The 26349-nt window shown below is 34.6% G+C and overlaps 1 protein-coding gene across 1 annotated transcript in view; it reads left to right on the top strand.

The window, feature by feature from the left end:
- LOC125653681 (uncharacterized) overlaps positions 1 to 26349 on the top strand; it is a 226576-nt gene that overhangs the window by 184037 nt on the left and 16190 nt on the right. The window contains exons 233-242 of the mRNA XM_056150422.1: positions 251 to 467; positions 625 to 788; positions 880 to 1188; positions 5468 to 5636; positions 5794 to 6005; positions 8945 to 9131; positions 10083 to 10250; positions 23273 to 23680; positions 23836 to 23986; positions 24166 to 24308. Coding sequence (XP_056006397.1) covers positions 251 to 467; positions 625 to 788; positions 880 to 1188; positions 5468 to 5636; positions 5794 to 6005; positions 8945 to 9131; positions 10083 to 10250; positions 23273 to 23680; positions 23836 to 23986; positions 24166 to 24308 — 2128 coding nt within the window. The remainder of the gene's footprint in view (positions 1 to 250; positions 468 to 624; positions 789 to 879; positions 1189 to 5467; positions 5637 to 5793; positions 6006 to 8944; positions 9132 to 10082; positions 10251 to 23272; positions 23681 to 23835; positions 23987 to 24165; positions 24309 to 26349) is intronic.

Below are 26349 nucleotides of genomic sequence, written 5' to 3'. Positions count from 1 at the left end.
CATCTTGTTTTGTACTGCTGAATATTGGAATCTATCTTAGATATGCAGAACAGGAATTTTTTTTATAGATTTTATAGCCACTAGTGATACTTTTAACTAATACTCAGGTGACTGATCAGGCGTCTTGTTTACTGTTGTTTCATATGTTAGGTAGCTAGCTGAGAGTGTGTATAAGAATATCTAAGCGAGAGTATCATTGTAGATGTAAAACTTTATACAGAATGTATATGACCATCATTTATTTATGTAGACATGTGACAATGGCACATGCACTTGTCAGCAGTACCTGATGGAGAAAGGCTACTCTGGTAATACAACATTCCCAGTTTTGACCACAACAGATGCCCCTTCCACTCAGACCACCACTGCTTCTTCATTTAATGTTGTCAATGATGAAGGAACTAGTGTCACAGGCCAGACTAAGCCTAGCACAATGCGAAATTCCTGTGGAGTTCAGCTTTATGCAGGTACATATACATGTGTGTGTTTTACTGAGTCACTAAAATGTAGGTCTTGCAGGGTTTTCGAAATGAATATGATACTTGCACTCATTTGATATTTTGATGGCACTTTTGAGGGAAAAACAAATCGTTCTATATATTCTAATGGGTTTTTATTTTCCAGCCAATCCCTCATTGAACGCTAGTGCATACATTGTGTCGTGGTGTAGATACTTTAACAACACAAGAGAAAAATTTAGACTGAAAACTGAAGTGAATTTTGATCCCAGTGAGGTGTACAATACCTACACCATTAAATTTGATGTAAGGAGTTTGGAAGCCACTCTGGTAAGTTAGATTTGAATAGGTGCTCAAATAGAATGAGTGAATTTTAAAAAGCTACGAATTTACATACTTTTTCTGGTTTTGTCGTATTTAGCTGCAGTGGTGCATGTCTGTCTATGTGGAGGATGACTTTATCAATCAGCTGTGTGATATTCCACACCTCTCCACAGACACTCTACTTTTTGTTCACATCTTTAAGAAGGACAATGTTTTGCCAACTGCCATTAATGCATTCACACCATGGGCTGCTTACGCAGAGTTTTCTGATCTGGAAATGCCCCCGCCTATTGGCACTCTGTGTAGGTTTGGACAACAGTTCAGAGGTTACTCAAATCCTGTCATCATGTATGAGGCAGGAATTGGATCTTCAAGATTGACCACTGATGTGGAGGGATATAGAGAGGTATGTATAGAGATAAAGAGTAGCCTTTTAAACCCCTACAAATGAAAATCAAAGTTTTTCTGTCTGTCCATAAATGCTTTTTGTCCAGAGATTTTTTCTGATGGAGTTTGTAGAAATGTAAACCTGTGAACTTGGTACAGTGTATTTTCAGATTGATCTATTTAATCTTGAGACATTTGTGACTATTTTAAGATTTCTTTAGGGTTTTCAGTATATTCTGTCAGTACTGTTTGCAACACAAAGAGAGAAAATGTTTGTACATGTACTTGATACAGAAGTTCCCAATGACTTGGCTGTGTGTTCTGATCAAATCCAAGACTATAGAGAAAAACATTAATTCATATACAGCCCATGTATTTGGTGTAGAAAATCTTTAGATAGTTACACTTGATGCAAAACCTACTTGTGCCTTATGGATATGTCAAGGGTTAAATAATGTTGTAATAAACATTTTCCCGAGTTCAGATTGACTCCAAACGCAGATAAAGATGATAAAGCTGTTTATTTATCATGGAATCATGAAAGTGGTAAACGTGGTAATCTACAAATATAATGAATTCAACTCATATACGTCCAACAGCGCACAAAGTTTTAACGTGAAAATAATTTTACTAAATAAAATTATTTTAATTAAATTGATATTATATAAAATAGTTTTAAATTAAAATAAAGTCTTACCATGCAAGACAGCTTTGGAAATCCAGAAGATTTCTGAAGTAATAATAGTCAATGAACAAATGCTATGAAGCTATTTATGTTCAGGTCTGTCTCTTGAGGTGTCAGGATTTTTAATGATAAAAACAGGTGCATGATGTTAAAGTATGTTTTTAGGAAATATATTAAATAAAGGATGTGGTTTGTCCTTTTAAGGTAGTACTCTACATCATCATAATGGCTGACTTCCTTTAAAAACATGGATGATCAAATCAATATTAGCAATATTTGACTTTTCCTTTCCCATTTTTACAAATTATGGCTTAAGAAAAACACCCTTATGTAAGCATTATTTTCATGGGTGTATTGTGTACCATTTGTGGTACTCTTGTTATGCATTAGCTGCAGAACTGTAGCTCTCTGAAAAAATATTTTGACATAACAGAGAGCTACAGAGCCACCCCTTATAAAAACCTTCGATTTACGGCGCACAAAAAGCTGCGCACGGTTGAGGCCTTATATCGTTGTATTCTTGAGTTACTGTCTCATAAATTTAATATCAAAAAATTCTTAACATATTTTCCTACTATACTTGTGTCTAAACATACCTTCAAATATTCATTAAAGCCCCACACGACCTGAAAACTCCCAGCTTCAAATGATTTCGTTTGTTGACGTAGCCATGTTAGGTAGCCGGGTCAGTTCGTACCCTGTTGTTGTTGGTATATATTCATAAAATTCGTTATATGGTATGTATTCGCTCTTCATTTATTATCAATACGAATAATTTATAGAAATTAAAAAAATAAAGTTTTTCTAAAGGTAAAATAAGCTCTTGATTCATGAAAATGCTACTAAAGTCCTTAACACTCGTGTGGCAGGGACAGAGACCGGACCAGACTAATGAAAGCCGCATTGCCGTGAGTTTAGCTATTCGAATAATTATTATTTAAAGGCACTGGGATGATATATTATTTAAAATATTTAGCTAAAATACTTGTGGGGATATTAGTTCACATCTAGACGTTATTGTGCAAGTATGGAAATTAACCAGGATTCGAATTGACCGGCTACCTAACATGGCTACGTCAACAAACGAAATCATTTGAAGCTGGGAGTTTTCAGGTCATGTGGGGCTTTAATGAATATTTGAAGGTATGTTTAGACACAAGTATAGTAGGAAAATATGTTAAGAATTTTTTGATATTAAATTTATGAGACAGTAACTCAAGAATACAACGATATAAGGCCTCAACCGTGCGCAGCTTTTTGTGCGCCGTAAATCGAAGGTTTTTATAAGGGGTGGCTCTGTAGCTCTCTGTTATGTCAAAATATTTTTTCAGAGAGCTACAGTTCTGCAGCTAGTTATGCATGTGGTATTGTAAATCATAGAACGTCCAAGCTTGTTTGATAAAGTGAACCTGTATTAAGAGTCAATTCTCTATAAAGGTCAATTTTACTGAATCCCACTGGTTTAACTGTATATCATCATTTTTAAAAACACTATGTGTTAATAAGAAGATTACATTTGTGATCTATTAATACTTTGTACATGATTGAAAAGCTATTACCAGCTCATTACTTTGTGATATAATTTTGGGCTGACGTAGGTAAATTTTACTTGCTACGTCAATCCCTAATTATTTTTTTAAATGATATAAATATGCATTAACTTCATAAATTGAAAATATTGATATCTTATGTATAAAGAAATGTTAGATAACAAATGTAGTTTTCCTATTGAAACATACTTTGTAACAGAAAGTTTTGTACAACATGTACTTTCTTATTCAAGTGTATTCATGAATCCGTTATTGTAAGGATATTATATTTAAATATGCATATTACAGTTGATGAATATGCACTTCACAATCAATGTCAGAGTCCTGCTTTTAATTTTGGATTAGGTTTGGTATTGATAGGTCATGTCAAAAAACTGCAATGGCCATCGTGATCTTCATCGTAATTGGACAATTTGACATATGACATAAGTGTTCTTTATTTTTTGTAACACATTTCTAGTAATTGGAACTTGCATAAATCAGTAAATAACAATGTGTAATTGATTTTCAACACAAAATTTTTGATGTTCTAAACTAGAATTTGAATTTTAAACTTTTGTGTCCATCTAATTGATTAAACAATGTACATTGTAAGAACTATATAGATTCATTTCTATCAAGATTCATTTTCATTCAATTATAAATTACCTTTAAAGTTAAATTACAGTTTTTTGCCATGAGTTTTATTTTGTTAGTATGTTAATTGTTTTACATACCATTTAAGAATTTTCATCATGTGGAGATGTTACCTTTTTTGACCTATGCATTTCAGGGTTCTTTATGGTCCCACTGTTTTGTGCCTTTATTTTTCACTGTCATATCTGAAAGACCTATGACTTTTGACTCCTAATACTGGGTGCTTGGCAAAGGAACAGTCACTACCTATGTTGTGTGTCGACTATCGAACCCTGACCTCTTGATTCCGAATGGGCTTCCTAAATGTTAGACCACCATGACCATTTTGGCATGAAGGAGACATACTTAGAAATGTGTAGAATTATTTGTAGTTGGCAATTAAAAATATTTTTTCTGTCTTGACTTTACAATTCACTTTACAATGCCAGTTTGTTATGTTCTGAGGATCAAGTGAAAAAGTTGGGATCATAGAACTTCTATTTTTTCTGACCTGTTAGTTTGTAGTGAATTTGAAATATAGAAATTCGTACAAATAGAGGTATATGGAGTATTTTGAATATTTCAAGGTGCTTTTTGTTTTTTAACATACACTCCTTAGATGACTCTGATTCAGGGGTAACATTTCAGTATTTTCTTACCTTACATGTGTAACAGGAAGCAATGAACCAGGTTAGGATCTGGACCCAGGCCCCTTGAATCTCTAGTCAGGTGCTCTACTATTGAGCTATCTGGCACCAATAATCAAAAGCTGTATTACCACCACAATCATCCTTCATTAAATGTCTTCACACATTGAAGACGTCAACCCAGGATCTCTATTCTCTGGCAGGTATTTTTTACCTTCAGTACCAGGGACTGGTCTACGACACCAAATGTAACAGAATGGGCGGGGGATGGGGGCAATGCAATGGAACAGTCTGGGATTTGAACCCAGGTCCCTTGAATCTCTAGTAAGGCACTTCCAACTGAGCTATCTGGTACCGGTGATCAAACCCAGCTGACCACTACACATTTATTACAAATGGAATGCAAACTAAACTCTAGGTGTGATTAAAATTAAGATACATCAAAGTAACTAAGAATACTTTAAGTACCTAAAGATTGAGATTATATAAAATTTTGGTAGTCGCATTAATTTTACACTTTGTGTATCAGATTTACAAGGTTGGATGAAAGGTCATTTTAAAAATATTGTTTTCAAACTTAACCAGATTCTGTTGTGCCCCTTTGCGGTTTTAATCCCTTTAGGACAGCTCTAAGTTTTTCATATGTTGCTTTTGCTTTTTATTTAATGATTAATGATGGATTCAAGTGAATGGGTCAAACTGGGAATATAGAATTTGACATATTGCAGATTTTAATTTAAGGATAGCAGAGTAGTGTTTATGATTTATACACTGTAGTGTTGAATCTTTCAATTCTTGCAGATTGATCTTCCATGCATCCCCTGTATCAATGACTGCTCTCAGTACAGCTGTGATGCTTCCTGCAGTGCTGATGACACTGTACTGAAGGTCTTCTCTTTGAATAATTTGAATCTAACAGCTATGAGAAATAACTCTGGAACTGAGGAGTTAGCCACATACTATCTCACAGGTATACTTAAATTTGAATTTTTCATAACTTGAAATGTCAAGCATACCTGCATTTTCATATGCATTTTGTATGTCTTTCACAAAATAAAATTTATTGAATATTGGTACAATATTAGGATTGATATAATTTTTTAAGAGCACTTTAATATTTTATGCAGTAAGGGCCACAAGCGGATCTGGTGCCTCTACTGTGTCTTCGTCAGATGGTTTCAATGTAGACATTTCTCCACCTGAGTTTGATCAAGAGCTGATGAGTTTGGACATTTACTTTGATGTTGACCAAGGGGAGAGTACTCCTGTTCGTTTCCAGCAATCTAACAGCACCATCAAGGCCATCTGGAAGTGCAATGATGATGAAAGTGACATAGTGGTTAGTGTTTCATAGAAGATGCACTTTGTACAAAACAAAGTACTGAATGTACAGGTAGTCAGTATCTGTGTTGATAAAATACTAATAATATCCCACAGGCACTTATCAAAAAGGTAGGCCTACTTAAACAATGAGAACTGAAGGCCTATATGAATACTTTAGAACCCACAAAATCGCAATCATATAAGACTAATGTTCTATAACAGTTTCTCAAAGTTTACCAAGTTAAGGCCACTTCCCATTCTCTTGACTTAGCTTTTCAAACATTCACTACTCTGGCTCAGAGATTTGGTACAACTTGTACTATTTATATTCCCATTGTTTTGGATTGTCAAACCTTCTGCTACAACATATATCTGTTGATGTTTTGTGCGCATATTATAGATACCCAATAAAATCATTCATTTACTTATGAATCAAATTTACATCTGCTTACAAATGCTAAAAAAACATTGACATTTTGATATACATGTATAGTGCAATGTCCCATGAACTATTTTATGAAGCACAGCGAGAATAAGAACTAGGAATTGGTTGTGATAAAGCTAGTCATCGCAAGAACCTTCTCAAAGTGAAGTTTCTTTGGTAAATGTAAAAAAAAAAAAAAAAAAAGTATATTATTTTCTAGCATTTGTAAATTGTAAAACATATCATTTACTGTGTTCACAATCTGAAATATGTGAATGTATATGGAAAATTGCTATTTGATAAGTAAGACTCCAAAGTGCGATGGGACTCCAAAGTGTGATGGTCACGCCAAACCCCGATGGTCTTCGCCAAACTCCTATGGTGTGACACGCCAAAGTGCGATGGTCCACACTTGTGCGCCAAAGTGCGATGGTCTGACACACCAAAGTGCGATGGTGTGACACGCCGAAATCCATTGGTTTGTGAACGACACAGTGTTGCAGTACAGACGGTACCAACCGTGTTTTGTTTCACTAAAATATCAGTGTAAAATCCATGCATAAAAAATAAGAAGTTCAACTTACTTCATTACCATTTAGTTGTCGTGTTAGTAAACACAGAATTTTCCAATGCGAAATCGTATAGAGTGTTTTGCATTGTAGCATATCCCCAGGATTTTATTACGTGTATGTCACAAGTAATAAATGATCATAAATTAAAGAATGTTTGGGCGAAGTAGATAGTTCGACAACAAATGTACTTTGCCATTCTCACTATATCCTCAACCTTATATACCTTGCCGTTGCTGTCGTCCGTGTTGCATTTTGTCGGTTTTATTTTGAAAGACGTTAAGAATGACGTCACAATGATGTGACGTCACAAACGTTACTGAACTCTGCACCATCGGACTTTGGCGTGGCCATCACACTTTGGCATCCGTAACGTTAACAAACCATCAGACTTTGATGCAGACCATCGCACTTTGGCATGACCATCGCACTTTGGAACGACCGTCGCACTTTAGAGTCTTACACCAGTAGAGTATTACAATACTGATATCCCAATAATAGAAAGTGTATGCTCATTTTGGCTGTGATTTGGATCCCATTCAGATTAATACGTACATAACTAGTACACACATGATTTTTCTTTGCTTTATTTCCAAACTAGAAAAAAATCCGTTCTCTATATAACGATTCCACTTCTGGAAATTTCTATGTTCAATAAACACCATTTACGAATCTTATTTTCTGGAATATCCGGTTTTGACTTTAAATTTTACATAGCGGTCAGTAGTTCTTCATTGTATTCTTCACGTTGATTGGTTGAATCCTTACAATATCACCCAATCAGCAGAATGTACACTGATTGTAAATGCGTGAGCCTTAATACATAAATGTCTGCAAATTAGTGAAAGAGACAACAGCAATGTTAAGGCCATTGATTATGATAAAGTCCAGCTTTTGTTTTAGTGTTGGTAGAATTTAATGTGTAGGACCATTGCCTAAGATTGTATTAGGGAGCCAATACTTACTATTAATGGTAATTTCATAAAGTTTAGAACCTCAAAATTGGTTCATAGAATTCATTTTTGAAAAACTTCTTAAAACTCAAAATATCGATTTTCAAATGGGGCCTTTGCCCCCTGGACCCCCACATCACTGTCCCAAGATATCTGCAGGGGGAGAACCCCCAGACCCCCTTCCACTTTTTTTCTGCAGATTCATGTCTGAGATTAGTGATCCCGATAGTCAGGTCCATAGCTTTGCTATAGATCCCAACTATAAAGGGAATGCATGTACATGTATGAACAGTTGCAGAAAATTGACAGTCACCTTTTAGTTTGTGCCGAATAAATAACGGAGACAGATTAAGGTTTCTAATTGTATTATGATGCAAATAACATTTTCAAAAATCTAAGTACCAACAAATGTAATTGGCAAGAGGTAAACTCAGCTATGCAAGGTGTGAGATGCAAATTCCTGTTGAACAGCATGATCTATTGTTATGCAGGTTCCTGCGGGAACTGCATGTGCTGAAGTATTACAAGTTCCTGCAGAAAACTACTTGAGCTGTTATGCGGGTTTGTGTGGGAACTGTATGAGTTATTGTTATGTCAGCTCCTGTGGGAACTGCATGTGCTGGTGTAGTACAAGTTCCTGCATGAGCTGTCAGTGAGAAAAGTGTAGGGCACTGACATTTCAGTTTGTTGGGTACAGCAATGTGAAATAGACCTAGCTTGCATGACTGACATGCCAGTGATCATGGTTACTATGAAAAGGTAAGAGGAGGGCTGGTGGCAGATGACACGTGAACAATCCAGATCAAGACTCTGAAATAATGGCAGAATATATACAACAGCCAATGAAATGCAAAAAGTACTAAAAGTCAGAACTGAATCTGGATAATTTGTCAGCACAAACTATTTTTTTTTCTAAACATAAACATTCATATGTGCCAAACAAACAATAAAGACAAAATATTCAGAGATATTTGAATATTGTAATGTCATTCATATATTTAACTTTCAGGAATATCTGTGGGCCATAGGAACTTCTCCAGGGGACACAGACATCCAGGAATATACCTCTAATGGACAGAATGTGGCCGGAATCAACAGCAGTTTAGAAGGCATTCTCCAGCACAACCATACCTACTATGTGTCCATCATTTGTTACAATGGGGCAGGACAGTCAGCCGCTCACAATGATTCAAAAGGTATTACAGAGCAAATTCTTGGCAATGAATGGTTAGAATATCTATATCACAAAGTCTTAAAATCTCCATACATGTCAACTTTTAAAAATCCCCATGGGGGGTTTGGTGCATGACAACATTTTTGCAAAGCTCTAAATTTGCAACATTTTGTGGTGAAAATTACCATATATACTCACCTATAAGTCGGTTGTATAGTTTTTAGGTTATTTTGGAGGGAATTGTCATTGACCCATTTATAAGTCTGTCTAACTTTCTTCAAGAATCTGTTGACAATTTCAAATCAATGCTCTATTGTTTTAACCTGTGTTTTAAATAATATTTTGAAAAATGTGCTGATATTTGATATTTTTTCCCAACAAATCAATTTCATATCATACTCTTATGTATTTATCTGTGTTCCAATAATGTTTTGAGATATGACTTGATATTTCACTTTTTATTCTCAACAAATTAAACAGTTACTATTTTGTTTATTTTGTCCATGTTTATGTTGTTTAAAAAATACTAGGCTATACGTTATGCCATCCAGAAAAATACCAATCTTCTTATGACACTCCTATAAGTCGGACATAGAGTTTTGGACCAAAATTTAACTCTCAAAAAATCCAACTTATAGGCGAGTATATATGGTAATATTTGTCTTTTTAAAGAAAATATTCATCATTGTACATATATCAGACATGATTTTTCTCCGCTTTAAAACGGAATTCCGCTTTTCAGACCGGAAAAATCCATTCTCTATATAAAGATTCTGCTTCTGGAAATTTCTAGGTTAGGGGGATGTGAATTTGGGAGAGCAGGAATTATGTTTAAAATTGGGAGAATCCCGTCTAAATTGGGAAAGTTGGCAGCGACTTGAGAAGAGAGATTATTGGAGCTTTAAACAACATCTAAAGCAATTCAAATATTTATAGTCTGTGACTTTATAATTACTCAGATGATTTTGTACAGGTGTGACAGTGTTGCTGATTCCTCCCTTGACAGATGTCAATGCCACCCTGTTATTTGCCATAGACTTCCCTCAAGCAGTGTATCCCCCCAAATCTTACAGACAGGAAGGTGGAAAGAAGGCAGGAGTGTCCTTCACCAAATCTGATGATCCAGCTGTCAACAGATATGGTACGTATATTAAAAATTCAGATCTGATATCACTCCGTGAATGAATATTTTCAAAGTTTTTTCCATAGTCACTCCAATGTATTTGAAAAATAGCTAAACCCTGTTTTAGATTTAATTGCTTGTTTCATTTTATCCCCATTTTTAGGTGCCTCTAGTTACTTGGGGTGACATATTGCTATTGATTGGTCTGCATCAGTTATTCATGTTCAACTTCTTGATAACTACCATTTCAATTCTTTTCAAATTTGATATAGAGCATCTTTAACACTAGGAGAACATAAATTTCAAGATGACTGTACTCCCAGGGCCTTAGAGGCAGTGCAAAAACTGCCAAAATAGAAAGAAAACAAAAAACAAAAAAACCTTCTTTACTGTGAATTTACAGTAAGTGTGAACGACTCAGCTTCTCAAGTTCATTCACGTCCCGGATAGTTGATTTCAAAACAAATCTGTCAATGATGACGCATCAAGGAAAGAACAATCACTGCGATTGGACCAATATTTAAAGGGGTGGGAATAAAAATAATTTTAGATGGGCACACGTGTCTTTACACTAGTGTGTCATTACATAATCTTTAGCACAATGGAAGAGACTCTGCGAAAAGGGGAAACCAATACCAACTAAAACAATGACGTTGATTTTAAAATTACATGCCAAGGGTTTATTTTATGGTAAAATCAGTAAGAAACTAGTTCTAATTGTAACGGGGACCGTTACAGATGTTCCCCAAACCTCCCCCAATTAAAAAGTGATGTACTTGTGAATCTATAGCAAAAAATCATTTTATTTTAGCCTTTAATTACATGTAGTAAGTTCAATATGGTCATTTCAGTACCAAAAAATGAAAGGAAGCGTTGCACGCGCATACACGCGCACGCGTGTATGAATCCGAATTTTTGTTGATGTCGTTCAACAGGCATGTGTATCATATACCCACAGTGTGAATTTCATAACGTTTCCACCAAATATAAGGAAGTTATAGCGATTTTAAAATCGTCCAATCAGAATTTAGCACACGTGCATGCACGTGCTGAGCAGTAATTCTAACCACAGCAATTTGTAAGGAGTACCAAGACACATCTAAACCATTAATATCAATAGAATTTGACGAAAAACAAAAACGTTATCGTCCTTTAAAAATTGAACATTTAAAAACCGTTGCACGCGCATGCGCGTGTGCGTTGGCATTTTTTTGCTACACCAATATATAGATACACATATTGTCTACGTATGCTGTGAATATCATCTCATTCGCTTCATAGATAAGATAGTTACAAACGTTTTAGTATTATCCAATCAAAATGAAGCGCACGTGCATGCGCGTGCAAATTGGTAATTTTGACCATGCAAATCAGTTAAGGGTCTCAATATCTACCTATGATATGAATTTCAAGCCATTTCAATGAACAACAAAAAAGTTAGACTGATTCCAAAGTTAGTGTACAAATTTCGTAATGCGCGTACACGCGAATGCGTGCGCGTGCTGACAAAATAACTATTATTTTTCATATGTACAAATGATATACTATCATCCTATTTAGGTTTTATATCGCTTCTTTCAATATTCTGATTTTCCATTTTTTGTACCAAAATTGCAATGCACGTGCGCGCGCGTGCATGCACGTGCAGACAAAATGACTATCACTATGCACATCTACAAACGCTATACTATCATCCTGGAAAGTTTCATATCGATCCCTTTTGTAGTTTCTGAGAACACTACCGGACAAAAAAGTACCGGAGAAAAAGAATAATAATAACTAGACACGATCTCGTTGCGAGCAACGAGTAGGTCTTCCGTCCGATTTGTTGATGCACTCGGAGTTAAAAAAAAAAAAAAAGACAAATGAGTCCCAATTTAATTTCCGACTTTAAGACACTTTAGATATAATCAATTTTTCATATCATAAGCTTCTGAAGCAAAGTTGCGGTGAAATTCGTTTGAAATTCGACTCTTCAGGCGAGCCATAAGGCCCGCGGGCCTATTTCTTGATGTCATTTGTTAGCCCTCTATAGACTCAACAACTTTAGTTCTATATGTCTTTACAAAATATTTACCTGTAAAAAGTTATTGAGATCGACCGATATCGACAAAAAATCGACTCTACAGGCGAGCCATTAGGACCATAGGCCTATTTCTTGATATCAATCGATAGATCTCGATAAACTGAACAACTTTTGTTCAATATGTCCTTACAAAATATTTACCAGTTACAAGTTTTTGAAATTGACTGATATCGACAAAAATCGACTGTACAGGCGAGCCATGAGGCCCACAGACCCATTTTTTGATATTGATCGATAGGTTATGACACATTGAACAACTTTTGTTCAATAATGCTTTTCAAAAAATATGTCGTTTTAAAGATATGAGGCGTCAAATATTTACGATTTTGGCCCTTAAAATCTCTAATTACGTAACATATGACCTACTTTTTGATTTGATAAGATTAAGCTCGTTGAGATGAACATTTCCGCTTCTACAACTTATTATAAAATATTAATAGTTTCTGAGATATTCTCAAAAACATTTGGACCCTTCTGAACCCCTAATTTAAAGGGCCAGCCCGTTTTGCTTGATATCGTAAGAAAGGCCTTGTCATTTTAAACATTTTTTGCTCAACAAGTATTTAGAAATTCTTTACCGTTCTCGAGTTATCTCTACAAGAAATATTTAGGGGCCAAACTGTAGCTCCCTAACGGGGCCACATAGGGAAAAAACGAAATGTACATATTGTTTAGATTATCATTCTGAACAACTTTTGTTCAATAATGCTTTTCAAAATATTTGTCGTTTTCAAGATATGAGGCGTCAATTATTTATGATTTTGGCCCTTAAAATCCCTTATTACGTAACATATGACCTACTTTTTGATTTGATAAGAACAAGCTCGTTTAGATGAACATTTCCGCTTCAATGACTTATTACAAAATATTAATAGTTTCTGAGATATTCTCATAAACCTTTGGACCCTTCTGAACCCCTAATTTAAAGGGTCGGCCCCTTTTGCTTGATATCGTAAGAAAGGTCATGATATTTCAAACATTTTTTGTTCAACAAGTATTTAGAAATTTTTGACCGTTCTCGAGTTATTTCTAGAAGTAATTTTTAGGGGCCAAACTGTAGCTCCCTAACGGGGCCACATAGGGTAAAAACGAAATATGCATATTGTTCAGATCATCATTCTGAACAACTTTTGTTCTTTATTGCTTTTCAAAATATTTGTCGTTTTCGAGATACAAGGGGTAAAAAATTTATGGTTTGGGCCCTTAAAATCCCTTATTACGTAACATATGACCTAAATTTTTATATGAATAGATTTGGATTGTTGAGATGAACATTTTTTGTTCTTTGACTTATACCAAAATATTAACGATTTTTGAGATATTTGATGTAGACTTTGAGCCCTTCTAGATCCCTAATTTAAGGGGCTAGCCCCTAAATCTTGATATTTTCGAAAAGATCTCGTAAATGTGCACAACTTTTGGTCTACATGTCTTAACAAAATATTTGCAAGAAAAAAGATATTGGAGATCAAAGGTCAAAAATCGCCGAAATCGGCGAAAAATTTTGGCATCCATTTTTTCAGGTCCAGGCGAGCGTTTAGGCAAATATCCTCCGGTAAAATCGAATCCCCCACAAATCTTCTAAAATGTTTACTCTATCTTGTGTAGAAATTTCAAGACTCTAGCTTCAAAACTAACGGAGGAGATGTGTGGACAACAAGGCCCTTCAAAAAGTCACTAAAAGACAGATAACTCCTGACCGGAAGTGACGTCAAGCACGAAATTTTGCAAGCAAAGTCTCGTCACCAAAAGACATCTTTCCTGAAAATTTCGTGAAAATCGATCGAGAAATGGCTGAGAAAAACGCGTGTACTACCAAGGAAAATAATAATAATAATAATGAAGAAGAAGAACGCGAACAATAATAGTAAGGTCTTCCGCAGGAGACGGAAGACCTTAATAATAATAAGAAACAGAGTAAAAACAATATGTTCCCAAACTTTGTTTGGGGAACATAAAAATCATATACCATATGGGGTGAATTTTCTGAGTAGAAGCAAAATTGTAAATATCACATTGGCTGATTTTCTCAAGACAAAGAAGAGTTATCTCCCATAATATAAGAGTAAAATTTTACAACTTCTGAAAATAATTTACAATGGCATTTATGATTTTACTGTTTGTTTTTGGGGGTTTTTGTCACTCTTGGTTTTCCTTTGCTATTCATCTCTGAAAAAAAATAAAGAAATGCCTAATACAGGATCTCTGAGATGTGCCATTTTACATTAATTTCTGCATTATGTCACGTTTCCCAGTAGAAACAGGAGAAAGATAACTGCATGCTTCCTGTTGACATCTTATATATAGCAATGATCCAAGTCCATACCGTTTTTCGTCCTCACAATGTCTTATGCGTTGTTAAATCTAGTAGTCTACCACACGCAGCACAACCTTTTTCCAAATTGTCCACTAGAATTCCAAGTTCCACAACTCGTCTCCAACAAATCATCTTCTCATGCTCTTCTTCCGATTCCTCACTCTCTGATGCATCAGATGGATACGTTTCTTCATTTCCTAGGCATTCTTGTGAATTATCACCAGACGAACAATTTTTTCTTGATTCATCCAACTTCTCCTCGATCACCACGTTGTTATTGGCATCAACATTCACTATCTTACGTCCAAGGGATAATGCATAACCATTCTTAGGGCTGTTCCATTAAAACATATGAGGTACCCGGGGAAGGCACTTTAAAATTTGGGTAACCACCCATAGAAGCATAAAAATGTAATGAGGGACCACTCACAGAAGCAATTTTAGATAGTGCGGCACCACCCATAGAAGTGAAATAAATGTGAAATACACTTTTTCTTTAAATTCAATATGTATGAATGACTATTTATAACCCCTGAATAGAGGTCTATTTTTAGATGTTCCCAAGCATGATAGTAAAGAGAAGAGTATCTTGGGTCTCATCAACATTCAAATAACTGACCATCAATGAAGCTTGATCATAGAACCATCAATTTATTCTATCAAGACTGTCTTTCTTAAACACAATGAACTAAATCAATTTTATAAGTCTACCTGTTCATAAAAAGCCTAGTATTGTAAATGTTCAAAAACAATTATTAAAAGTTTTAAAATTGACTAGTATTTTGAGTATTAAAAAACATGAAAATGTGTCTCTACAACACTGATGTCTTAGATATTTGTTACACTACGGCTCACTGCATTGTTCACAAGGATGTTATGGAATGACAACTGGATCCTGTAAAAAATATAATAGGGTTCTATGTCATTCTAAAAACTATGTACCAAGTTTGATAAACAGTCATCACTGAATGAAGTTGATTTTAGAGAGTGTCCAAATGCTATAGAATAACAACAACTTCTTTGGGAAAACGATAATAAAAAGCTGAAGGACTTGATCCATTTCTGACAGTTGAAGACTTTTATATCCCTCTCCAAATTTGTGTATTTAAAGACCCAACTTTAAGTTAATGGCCCCCAAATTTTACCTGTGTCATGATCAATGATAAGCCACTGGTCAATCAAACTTTTAACAATAGAGCTGAGGTTGATTGATGTTTGCAGAGACCCTGGTCTACAGCTACCTGAGAAAGATGTTTTGATAACAATCATGGCTAATGATGACCAGCAGTCTTCAGATCTCGAGGAAAGCCCCAGTATACCTGAGTTTTGATAGCATTGACTCGCACCTAGAATATTTTAATTTCTAACGTCCCCTATACTATGCAATTTATCATCGTATTTTCTCTCTCCATCTTTATACATGTATTATAGATTAAACAATCAGAAATCAAACAATAATTAAAAAAAACAAAAAAACAAAAAAAAAAACCAAACAAACATAAGTTATTGGAATATTTTCTATTAATGATTTATTGTGGCTTTATATTTATAAAAACATGAACAATTCTTTATTGACGCAGCACGCACATCAACATGTATAATGGTTATATTGCCCATGCGTAAAACTGTTACAGTAGTTTTAAAAATGCTTCTGTTTGAGATACCACATGGATTATAAATTACACAATCAGAAATCAAACAACAGTAAAAAAGCATAAATAAGTTATTGAGATATTTCTATTTATAATTTATCATGGCTTTATATTGAGAGAGAGAGAGAGATTTCTATTTATAATTTATCAGGTTTTATATTTATAAAGATAAAGAGAGAGAGAGTTATTGAGCTATTTATAATTTATCAGGTTTTATGTTTATAAAAAGAGAAAGAGAGAGAGAGAGAGAAATGTGTAAAACTGTAGCAATAATATAGATGAAATAATATGGCATGACAATAGTGTTGCATATGTATGACAATAATTACTCATTTAGTCAATGATTGAGAGTAAGGGAGAGAGAGAGAAAGGGGGGGGGTAGACTAGCTATGTGTCAGCTTCTGTTTGGGATACCATCGTTACACAAACACTACGTCCATAGAAACCCTAAAGAGAGAGAGGGGAGGGGGTGTAGACTTTGTGTCAGCTTCTGTTTGGGATGCCATCATTACACAAACACTACTCCACAGAAACCCTAGAGAGAGAGAGAGAGAGAGAGAGAGGAAGGGGGGGGGAGACTTCGTGTCAGCTTCTGTTTGGGATACCACCATTACGCAAACACTACAGCTACAGAAACCCTACAGACGGCCCATATCGAGGGGTATCTTGACCATTCTTCATTTGGTTGTACATGTACACAGATCTACTTGGATTTATTCATTCTCTCGAAACATGGATATTTTACCTACTACACCCACGACACCGCGAACTCCCCGGGACACCAGGAAGTGCCTGGAAACGCCGGGTAATATTATATTTCGGAAATTATTTATATACGATATATAACAATTTAATTCGAAGTTTTAAAAAGCAAAGGTTTAGAAATGGGCTAAACCTGTCATTTGCAATACATAAATATGACCAAGTATGAAGGTTTACGGGAAATAGAAATGAGGTATGCATGTAGGTAGAAATTTTAATTATTTTTTTTTTTTTGCACAAATCAAGACACTAAGCATAATTTGTAATAACCTGAGAAATTTCCTGTGTATATCATAAAAATATACACAACAACCGATCTCTTAGCTAGATAAATTCCAGGTAAATAACATTGACCATGGATAAGCTCCGCCCACATTCAGTCATCCGTGGAGCAACCGTATGGTGTTTTTTTGGGGGGGTCTTTAAGGTGGTACCCAACACCCAAAGGAAATAACTCTGTAAAAATCAGCTAAACCTTTTAATTCGATTTGATATCAAATTTAGAGCATCTCAGTGATCAAAAGTTTGCTTGATGAAATTTCTATATATCTATTGAAATTATTCAAATGAAAATGTGTGGTTGAAATTTCTTGAAATTAATATAAATTTTCCTTCATTGGTCAAAGTAGATAAGTATAAAACAAAATTTAAAGAAAATTAAATAGCGAAATTTATGCTCGTAATGGTGTTGGGTAACCCCATTAAAATCTATAATTCTGTAGTCATAGTTCAACATAAGATGACAAATACTAATATGAACAGGTAGAACAAGTTTTAATGATTGGAGAAATATTCTTTAAACTTCAACACAAAATACAGTTCTAATCTTTATACAAAAAACAGTGCACAACCAAAACTATATAGATTGTCCAAACTCTAACTTTGGCACTTTATACTCCATTAAGTCAATTATTTGAATTGGCATGCTACACAACAATCACCAACTTTTTTACATACCAAATCACCCAGGGTGGACACAAAATTGAAAATAATAATGCCAATCCGAATAAGTTGCCAATTTGACAAAGACAAATTCTATAAAAATGACTATTCAAAAATTGGATAAAGCATTTGTCAAATTTCATTGTAATGACTGTTCAAGAAAGGCCATTGCATATTGCTTTAAAAAAGTCACTGACTTGTGTATACATCGGTAACAAATACCTAGAATTCAAAACCATGTCTATAAAATAATAGGTAAAACTAGCTGCATATCTCTGAAATTCAATGTCACGATTTTGACTTCCTAAACTTTTGAGGGAAAAGTTTTTCCAGTGTCTCATATAAAGAAATATCAGATATATTTCTACTTTTGATTTCCTTGTCCACAGCAACTAAAAAGTCTGCCTTAGATTTTCTTCCAGTGTGTGTTGGCTTTAGAAAGTGTGTGTGCAATAATAACTTTAACTCAGCAATTGTTTGTAACAATATTGGACCGTCTTTAAAACTATCTAACAATTTCTTCTGCTCTAGTTTATTTCGTTCCTTTTCGTTGACTTCTTCAACATACTTCACTATTCTGTCTTCTTTTACTCCTATAAGATTACGGATAGGTGCAAGATCTGAGCTTGACAATACATCTGGGTCACTCTCCATCAAATACTTTCAACTTCCGATTGTCAAGTCATTTGCATATGCCATATAAAGTAGTATTTACATCAATGGACAAGTATGGAGGCAAAAGCTATTTCGTCGGTATTGAAAAGGTTTGAATTTAATATCAAGTTAAAAACCGAACAGCAGACTGCAACAAAATGATTTTCCTTTCGTTGTCGAAGTGGCTCGAGTAACTACATTTTCGTGCCGATTGTCAATGTTTAGCTTTTTCATTAGATCGACCTACGAGATTTCACGATAACAAGCATGGCGGAGCAGGATTTCTAGTCAACTCGTACCCTGGTCAACTCGTACCCCATAGGTCAACTCGTACCCATAAGGCAAAAGTCATCTCGTACCCAAGAATCTGCCCATAATGCAATATATGTATGCACATATAAATGATATATCGTTTAGGTACGAGTTGTCATCAACTGAAGAGGAGGAGTCAACTCATAACCAGATTCTTGTGTATGAGTTGACTTTTACTTTTTGGGTACGAGTTGACCTATTGGGTACGAGTTGACCTGGGTACGAGTCGGTCAGGGTACGAGTTGACTTGAATCCCGGAGCAGACGAAGAATTTTGCATGCTGTGCATTATAATTAATAAAAAACACCTTTATTAGACATGCCTGAGCACAAAGTTGGTACTCCTTTTGGTGTAAACAACATTTGGGACTAATACACAGAGTTTATTATCGGTTATTCATAAAATTATTTTGCACCATTACGGAGATCCTATGGAATTGTAGCCTCATCCCGAAAACGTCAGAATAAAAAAAAATTGGATAGGGCTACATTATTGCAGCTAGAAAAAATCAAAAACCGTTTCAATGGACCACGAGCACGTTTCGTTTTCCATTTTGGACAAGGGAGATAATCCTAATTTCCGGTCGCTATAATTTTAGAGTCAAACCGGAAACGATAACCAGATCGCGGAACCTCATCGACCGAGATAAAATGAAGACAGAAAACGGCGTTTGTTTCACATTCTACTTTCAACCCTTCCCTTCTGTTGTTGCATTCCTCTCAGTTTCGGTAAAAAAAATAAAGATTTTATCAAAACAACCACCCACAGATGCAGTTTTCTGGCAGTAGGTACCCACCATAGATGCAATTTTCTACCAATGACAAGCACCCATAGATTTTTTTTTAATTGCCGTCCCCGGGTATCTCATATGTTTTAATGGAACAGCCCTTAGCATTCTGTAACCTTTGATGACGTTTTTTACTAATAATTTTTCCTGAATGATTCTGGCATCACAATTGTTTACATTGTTTACTGACCCCCTTTCCTGCTCATAAAACACAGAAGAGTTCCAAACAACTATAAATGAGAAAACCAAAACCAACCAAAGTATTTTTTTTACCATGGGAACTCTTCAGTGCTAAAGGTAGAAAATTTTGTTTATATCATCTGGCCTTAAGAAGAAATATTTGTACCCCTGACAATGTACCATCGGTGTCTTTAATTTGTAGAGCTGCAAGAAATTTTGAAGAAACTGCAAACAAAATCCAAGAGAAGCATATTTCGTCTGGACACAGGGGCTCGTCACGAAATTTTTGTCTTTTTAAAATTTGACATCGTCTATTCTATATTTACAAATAAATGTAAATATAGAATAGAGAGGGTCAATTCGTGGCAAGCCCCTGTGGTCTGAACACGAACGAAATGTTGAAAACTTCTTTGCTACTGATTTTATTGCAATTTAGCCGAGTCAGTTATATAGTGTGTTATATATATATATATATATATATATATATATATATTTGACGAAGCGAGTGTCATTCGTACAACGGGTAATCTCAATCATGGACATGCAGTTAGGGGTGGACCAGCGATATAGGTTCAAAGGTACGCCAGTAACGCAACATTAACAATCAACCTTTGCTGTGGTTTATTATGACATTATAGAAGGCGCGTCTAATGCTAACGAAATGCTGAATTTCTTTAATAATGTGTTACAGGAGAGGGATGGTTTGGGGAATTTAGTTTTTGATAGAATTCACAGAACTTGCAGTTGTTCATTCAATTAACAGTATCTAGCAATGGTTACTTCCGAATTTCTTACGAAAATGTGGGTATATATAACAGTAAAAGACATCAAAGCATCCAACTGCCGTGTGTTGAAAATAAATGTTTTCTCCAAGTAGAATATCTATTGATCTTATTACTTAATCTGACAAAATATTTTATGGGCGAGATCAAAATGAAATGTTCAATGTTTGAGAAAACTGAGTGCGTATAGTTCTCACAAAGACACCCCCCCACCCCCAATACAAAACTGAATATGAAGTATGTTGAAACTAGTCGATTAACAAGTAAAACAAATGAAAGTGTACATTGAAACTATTAAATGTTTATTAAAATGTATTATGTGGTTTTAAAGTCAGTTGTCTTTTTTTTCCACTAAAATGTAATCGATGTCGGATGACAGAAACTTACGAGTTTTTACCCCCTCTTCTCCCTAACTATTTGAATTAAGAAATTTTTCCAACATCGATCTTTTGATCTCGCCCTTATCCAATGCTTTGTAAAATTTCGAAAATATCCTCTGAGAGATTTATTTAAAAATAACGATATGGAAACTGTGAATGTGAAAGAGACAACAAAAACAAAAGCATTGTTCTTAAACGGACAAAATCGCCTATAGAAACATGTACTGAAATTTCTGATCACTTAAAACTGACAAGTATCTACAGGAATTTAAGGGAGTAACCTTTCAATTTTTATTGGGATATAGAGGCAACTGCGGATCCTGCCTTTTCCCGCAGTATTTTCGATCCTGTCTTTTTTTTTCAATATTCAACACTATTTGAATTCTGGGATATTGCTATCCTGCCTTTTCTTTACATATCAGAGCCCGCCTTTTTCACCTTGTATCCCGCCTTTTTATTTCAAATTCCTTTCATGCCCCCTCCCATACCTATTGATACTGCGGTGGATTATGTTAGTATGACACATTTATTCCTGTTTAAAAGATAAAATTTATAAGGTATCTGATAAAAGTTATATCTTCTAAAGTTTACGAGATATCTTATATCTTTTATAAGACATCTCATATTTTTTTCTTTATAAGATATCCTATTACTTTTATACATGTAGATATCTAGTATATATAAGATAAACTTTACAAGACATTTTATTAACGTAATCTCAAATCCCCGTTGTCAAATCAAAACCGATATTGAATCTCACGCTACGTATGGTGCAACTTACATTGAAATCAAATATTGAAACTTGTATACTTGGGAACGCCTACCTATAATTTAATCGACCTATCAAAAGCGCTCTTTAAAATCACTCGGGGACTTTCCAATGAACTATCTGGAGCACGTACGTCATGTACTTGCCAATATGTGTCGTTCACACTTACTGTAAATCCACAGTAAAACCACAAAACTACACAATGTATCACTTTGCAATGTATGTGGCATAAATTTTGCTTATGACCAGTGTGTTGTGACTTTAAACTGTATTCATTTAACCACCATTAAGGTTATTGATAAAAATTGATATTACCTGTCCAGTACGTAAAATTTTTTTGTGGAAAAAATTGGAATTCTGAAGAAATCAACATCCCATGAATTAATTGTCTTTGAATGAAAGATTCTCAGACTGCACCATTTACAGGTGACTCTCAATAATTCAAAGTTTAAACTTGATAAAACTTTGAGCGATAGAGAGTTCAAGAGATGAAAGGTAGAGTCAGATCTGGAAATTAAGGGTCCGACCATTATGGTTCAGATTTTATAGCAACCAGAGTGTATATTTACAACATCCTGGCATTGATTTGACACATTGTCCCTCATATTTTTAGGTAATATTGACTTGTTTTCAATAATCTTGCATAGATAAAAAGATATTTTGTAGTTTTATGTGTTCATTTCTTCTTTTCTCATGTTAAGATAGACATACATGCACATTAACAATTAAGACAATATTCTTGTACAGGCTGTCTTTGCAGTCACTAAAAACACACAGAGCACAATCTACACAATTTCAGTCACTTTACTCAAAGCATATATTCTAATAAACAGCAATGTTTCCTTGGCTTGTCTCTAAATTATATTCTCAAAATTATTGTAAAATTCAAAGAAGTTGTAATTTCAGCTATTACATATTACATAATGAAAACAAATAAAAGCACAGGAGGAAGGTTAAATTCACCAATTAAACAATTAACTATCCACCGCTAAGGAAACATGGGCAATGTGTCCCCTAAATAAACCCCTAATGAATACACTCAATGTTTTACTGGACCCAAATTTTACTTTAAGAGATGGAGAAATTAAATGTTCAAAAGATCAAAATTAAATTTGCTTAGTTATATAGAGAAGAAAATGGGGACGGTGATTTCACTTTGAGAGATCAAGGACTTTGAGAGATCAAAGTTTGAGCCATCAAAAGTCATCTGTACATGCAATAATTCTGTTATAAGTTTATTAATGTGTGATACTCAGAATACCATTAAGGCATATGAGCCTTTTGTATATTTACTCAATGTGAATGAAGGAGGCAAAATCAAAAGGGGGATCCAAGTCTACAGTAATTAGTGTATTTTTTTTTCTTTAGAAGCATATTTCAAAATCATAGTCAAAGATTTTGTTTTGGTTCTAAACAGATATTTGTTTTGGATCCACAACATGGATGGATGACATCCTACCATGTACATGGGTGGCTCTCAATGAATCGGGATCTGCTGAAGTTAAAACTGGTAGTGGCTTGTGGATAAATGGACAACAAGTTCAACAATTGTCCGACTTAAGAATAGGAGAAAGCAGTGGTAGTAGCTCATCTGGAAACTTATTCCATATGCCAGTAGGAAAAGTAATGTTCATTTATTTGAGACTCTGCAGTGAGGCCATGTTGTGCTCAAATTTTACTGCTGGGTGTATCGTGATCACCAATTCTAAATCTCGTTTTGGAGTGTCCACTGCTGGAAAAACTATCTATCAGGAAATTACAATCACTACCAGGAGAAAGAAAAGGGCCATTGTTCCAGGAACTATCGGAATTCAGACACCCAGTGGTATGTTTCTGCATGTAGTACATGTGTATTTTACTTTTTCTATTTACATTAGTGTGATTAATTAATCAACAGATAGAAGTCCTCATCATGAATCTTCACATTGTTTTATTAATGATAGTATATGTTTCAAACTTCTATCAATATTTGGTTTGTAGGCTTGGAACCAAACACCACCATTGTGGCGACTCCTCTGACATCTGCTGATATCACTGTTACTTACGGGTCTGATGCCTCCTCCAATTTTGTGTCCTATATTGAAAATACTGCCACATCAATGGACAAAGTGGAGAGACTTCTTGTGAACAGGTATATATAATGTAAATAAATTATCAATTTCAATTACAGATGTCCCACAAGTGAACAGGAGTGGCTAAGTGTATGCTTTTTATATGTTGAGCTTTTTACCTCATGGTCCTTGTTCACTGTGAACAGTTCTGACTTTAGATAAAAATGACTTACTTCCAATGTTTTGAAAATTATTTCAGGATGAACTTTGAGAACTACACAGCCTTCTCATTAGTTGTGGTTGGAAATGTGCCGATGCCTGGTCCTATCATAATTACATATCATGATGAGGTGGGGATAACAACTTCAGGAAATAGGACAATGCTTGTACACTGGAACCCTGGTAAATAATTGCAGATTAAAACACATGTTTGCATGTACAGTATACATTCATGTTGGGTCTGGTTGACAGTATTGCAATATTATTCATGTATTTGACTTGTCAGCACTGCACAAGAAAAAAATAGTTATACATTTCAGAGACATATGTAACAGAGATAAACAAATCCTTTACTGTGTGAGATAATGTGACATTCTCACCGGTAAATTGATGAATATTGAATTGATAAATTGATGTTGATTTTAGTTTATTTCACTCCTATCATAAATTGGAATTGAATGTAACAAGTTTTGAAATGATTTGAAGATCAACATGCATGTATATAAACCATTAACAAAAAAGTAGACAAATCTTCACCATTTCCTGAAATCTTATCAATTTTGCCTAGTTTGAGTCGTGTTTCCTTTTGAAACTTTACTTTCATTTTACTTTGAAGTAAAATGTATTCTGAAAATACTGTATCTCGAATCTTTTAGTGATAGGATATGGAAGGTTTAAACTTGATATCTTTCCTTCTTAAGATGGTATATGTAATTCAAATCAGTGTAAGCATTTTCACCAAAAAACAGGTTACGGTGAGATAATGCAAGACTTGGGGAAAGTTGCTAATCTCTGTTATATATGTCTCTGCATCTATATTTAGTTGTATATTTAAATTACTTTGGTCCTTTTACCAACTAAAGATAAATGCAGTACAAATGTATATTAGCTTTAACTTATATTAACGTTTAATGGGCTCCGATGAAATGGATTTATTTTACTTTTATTCATGTTAATACAAAAGTTTCAAAATGCATGCGAGTTATTTCCCTTTAGAGAACTCTGTTACACACTGAGGCGTGAACAATTAAAATTAGATCCTTTGATCCACACAAGGATCTAACAAAACTACATATGGAGGTCAAATCTAGTGACCTTTTAATCCTGCATATTCATCGATATGTTCATCCAATCAGAGAACTCTTAATATTTGCATTCAGTAAACGAAAAGTTCTGGAAAACAACAAATATATTATGGCAATCAAATATTGGAGCAGGTCGGTAAAAATTTTGAAAAATTGCAAGATTTAATCTTTAAAAGAGGAACAGAAAGATGTGTTAATAGCTGTGCTGAATAATGAAGACTGTATGGCAGTTTTTTTTACCCTCCATGCGCTGTGGTAAATTAATCACCTGTTGAATCACAACAACCTTTTCCTCCGTTAGTTTTAATTTCAATTTATATAACTTCTTGATTTGGGAGTTCCCTTCATTCTCGGTCTCTCTTACAACAAATGAAAATCCACACAAACAGCAAATATTTGTCAAACTATGCACTCTTTGAAGTGTCTTCGGCATGTGTGGCACGTTATTACCGGAATACTTAAGCAGATATTATTAAGATTTCAGTGTTCTGAATGTCTTAGAGTTTACTCTGTCGATTTCATGGCTGATTGATTAGACTAAAAGGTCACTAGATTTGACCTCCGTGTGCGGTTTTGTTAGATCCTTGTGTAGTTTGAGGCATGAAACAATTTGTTTACGTGTAGGGGTGGGACAAATGCCCATTGCTGCATAAGTAAGTTTACACAGCAAGTTTGTCATAATGCGGTTTCATCTCCCAAATTCAATTGAAACACAAACCAAGTAAGTGATAAGCCTTCAGAGGATTATAAATACATGTACATGAAATTCTTTATTATATCAATATATATTACTTGTACATACCATATCTTAGGGATAACATTTGCAAATGTGATCTTGTAGTAATTAATTAAAAAATTTCTTTCGATAGTATTTTGTATTTCCTACATTTAAATCTTTAAACAGAAGCTACTTTTCATATTCTTTATCGTCTTCCTGACTGCCTGTAAGTGCACATTCTGACCCACTAAGGCATTCAGAGTAGCACTATAAATGCACATCCAACACAGAAGACTTCATCTTAAAACTGGCATATTTGACAAGCATGCATGAATTGATAGTTCAAAACACATGCAGATCAAGTTACTAGAATTGTTATAATTTTATCACACCTGCACAAATTAGTTTGTATCTTCTATTG

This window comes from Ostrea edulis, chromosome 1 (assembly GCF_947568905.1).
Source record: "Ostrea edulis chromosome 1, xbOstEdul1.1, whole genome shotgun sequence".
NCBI classification, from domain to species: Eukaryota; Metazoa; Mollusca; class Bivalvia; order Ostreida; family Ostreidae; genus Ostrea; species Ostrea edulis.
This window is presented reverse-complemented; position numbering and strand designations above follow the sequence as displayed.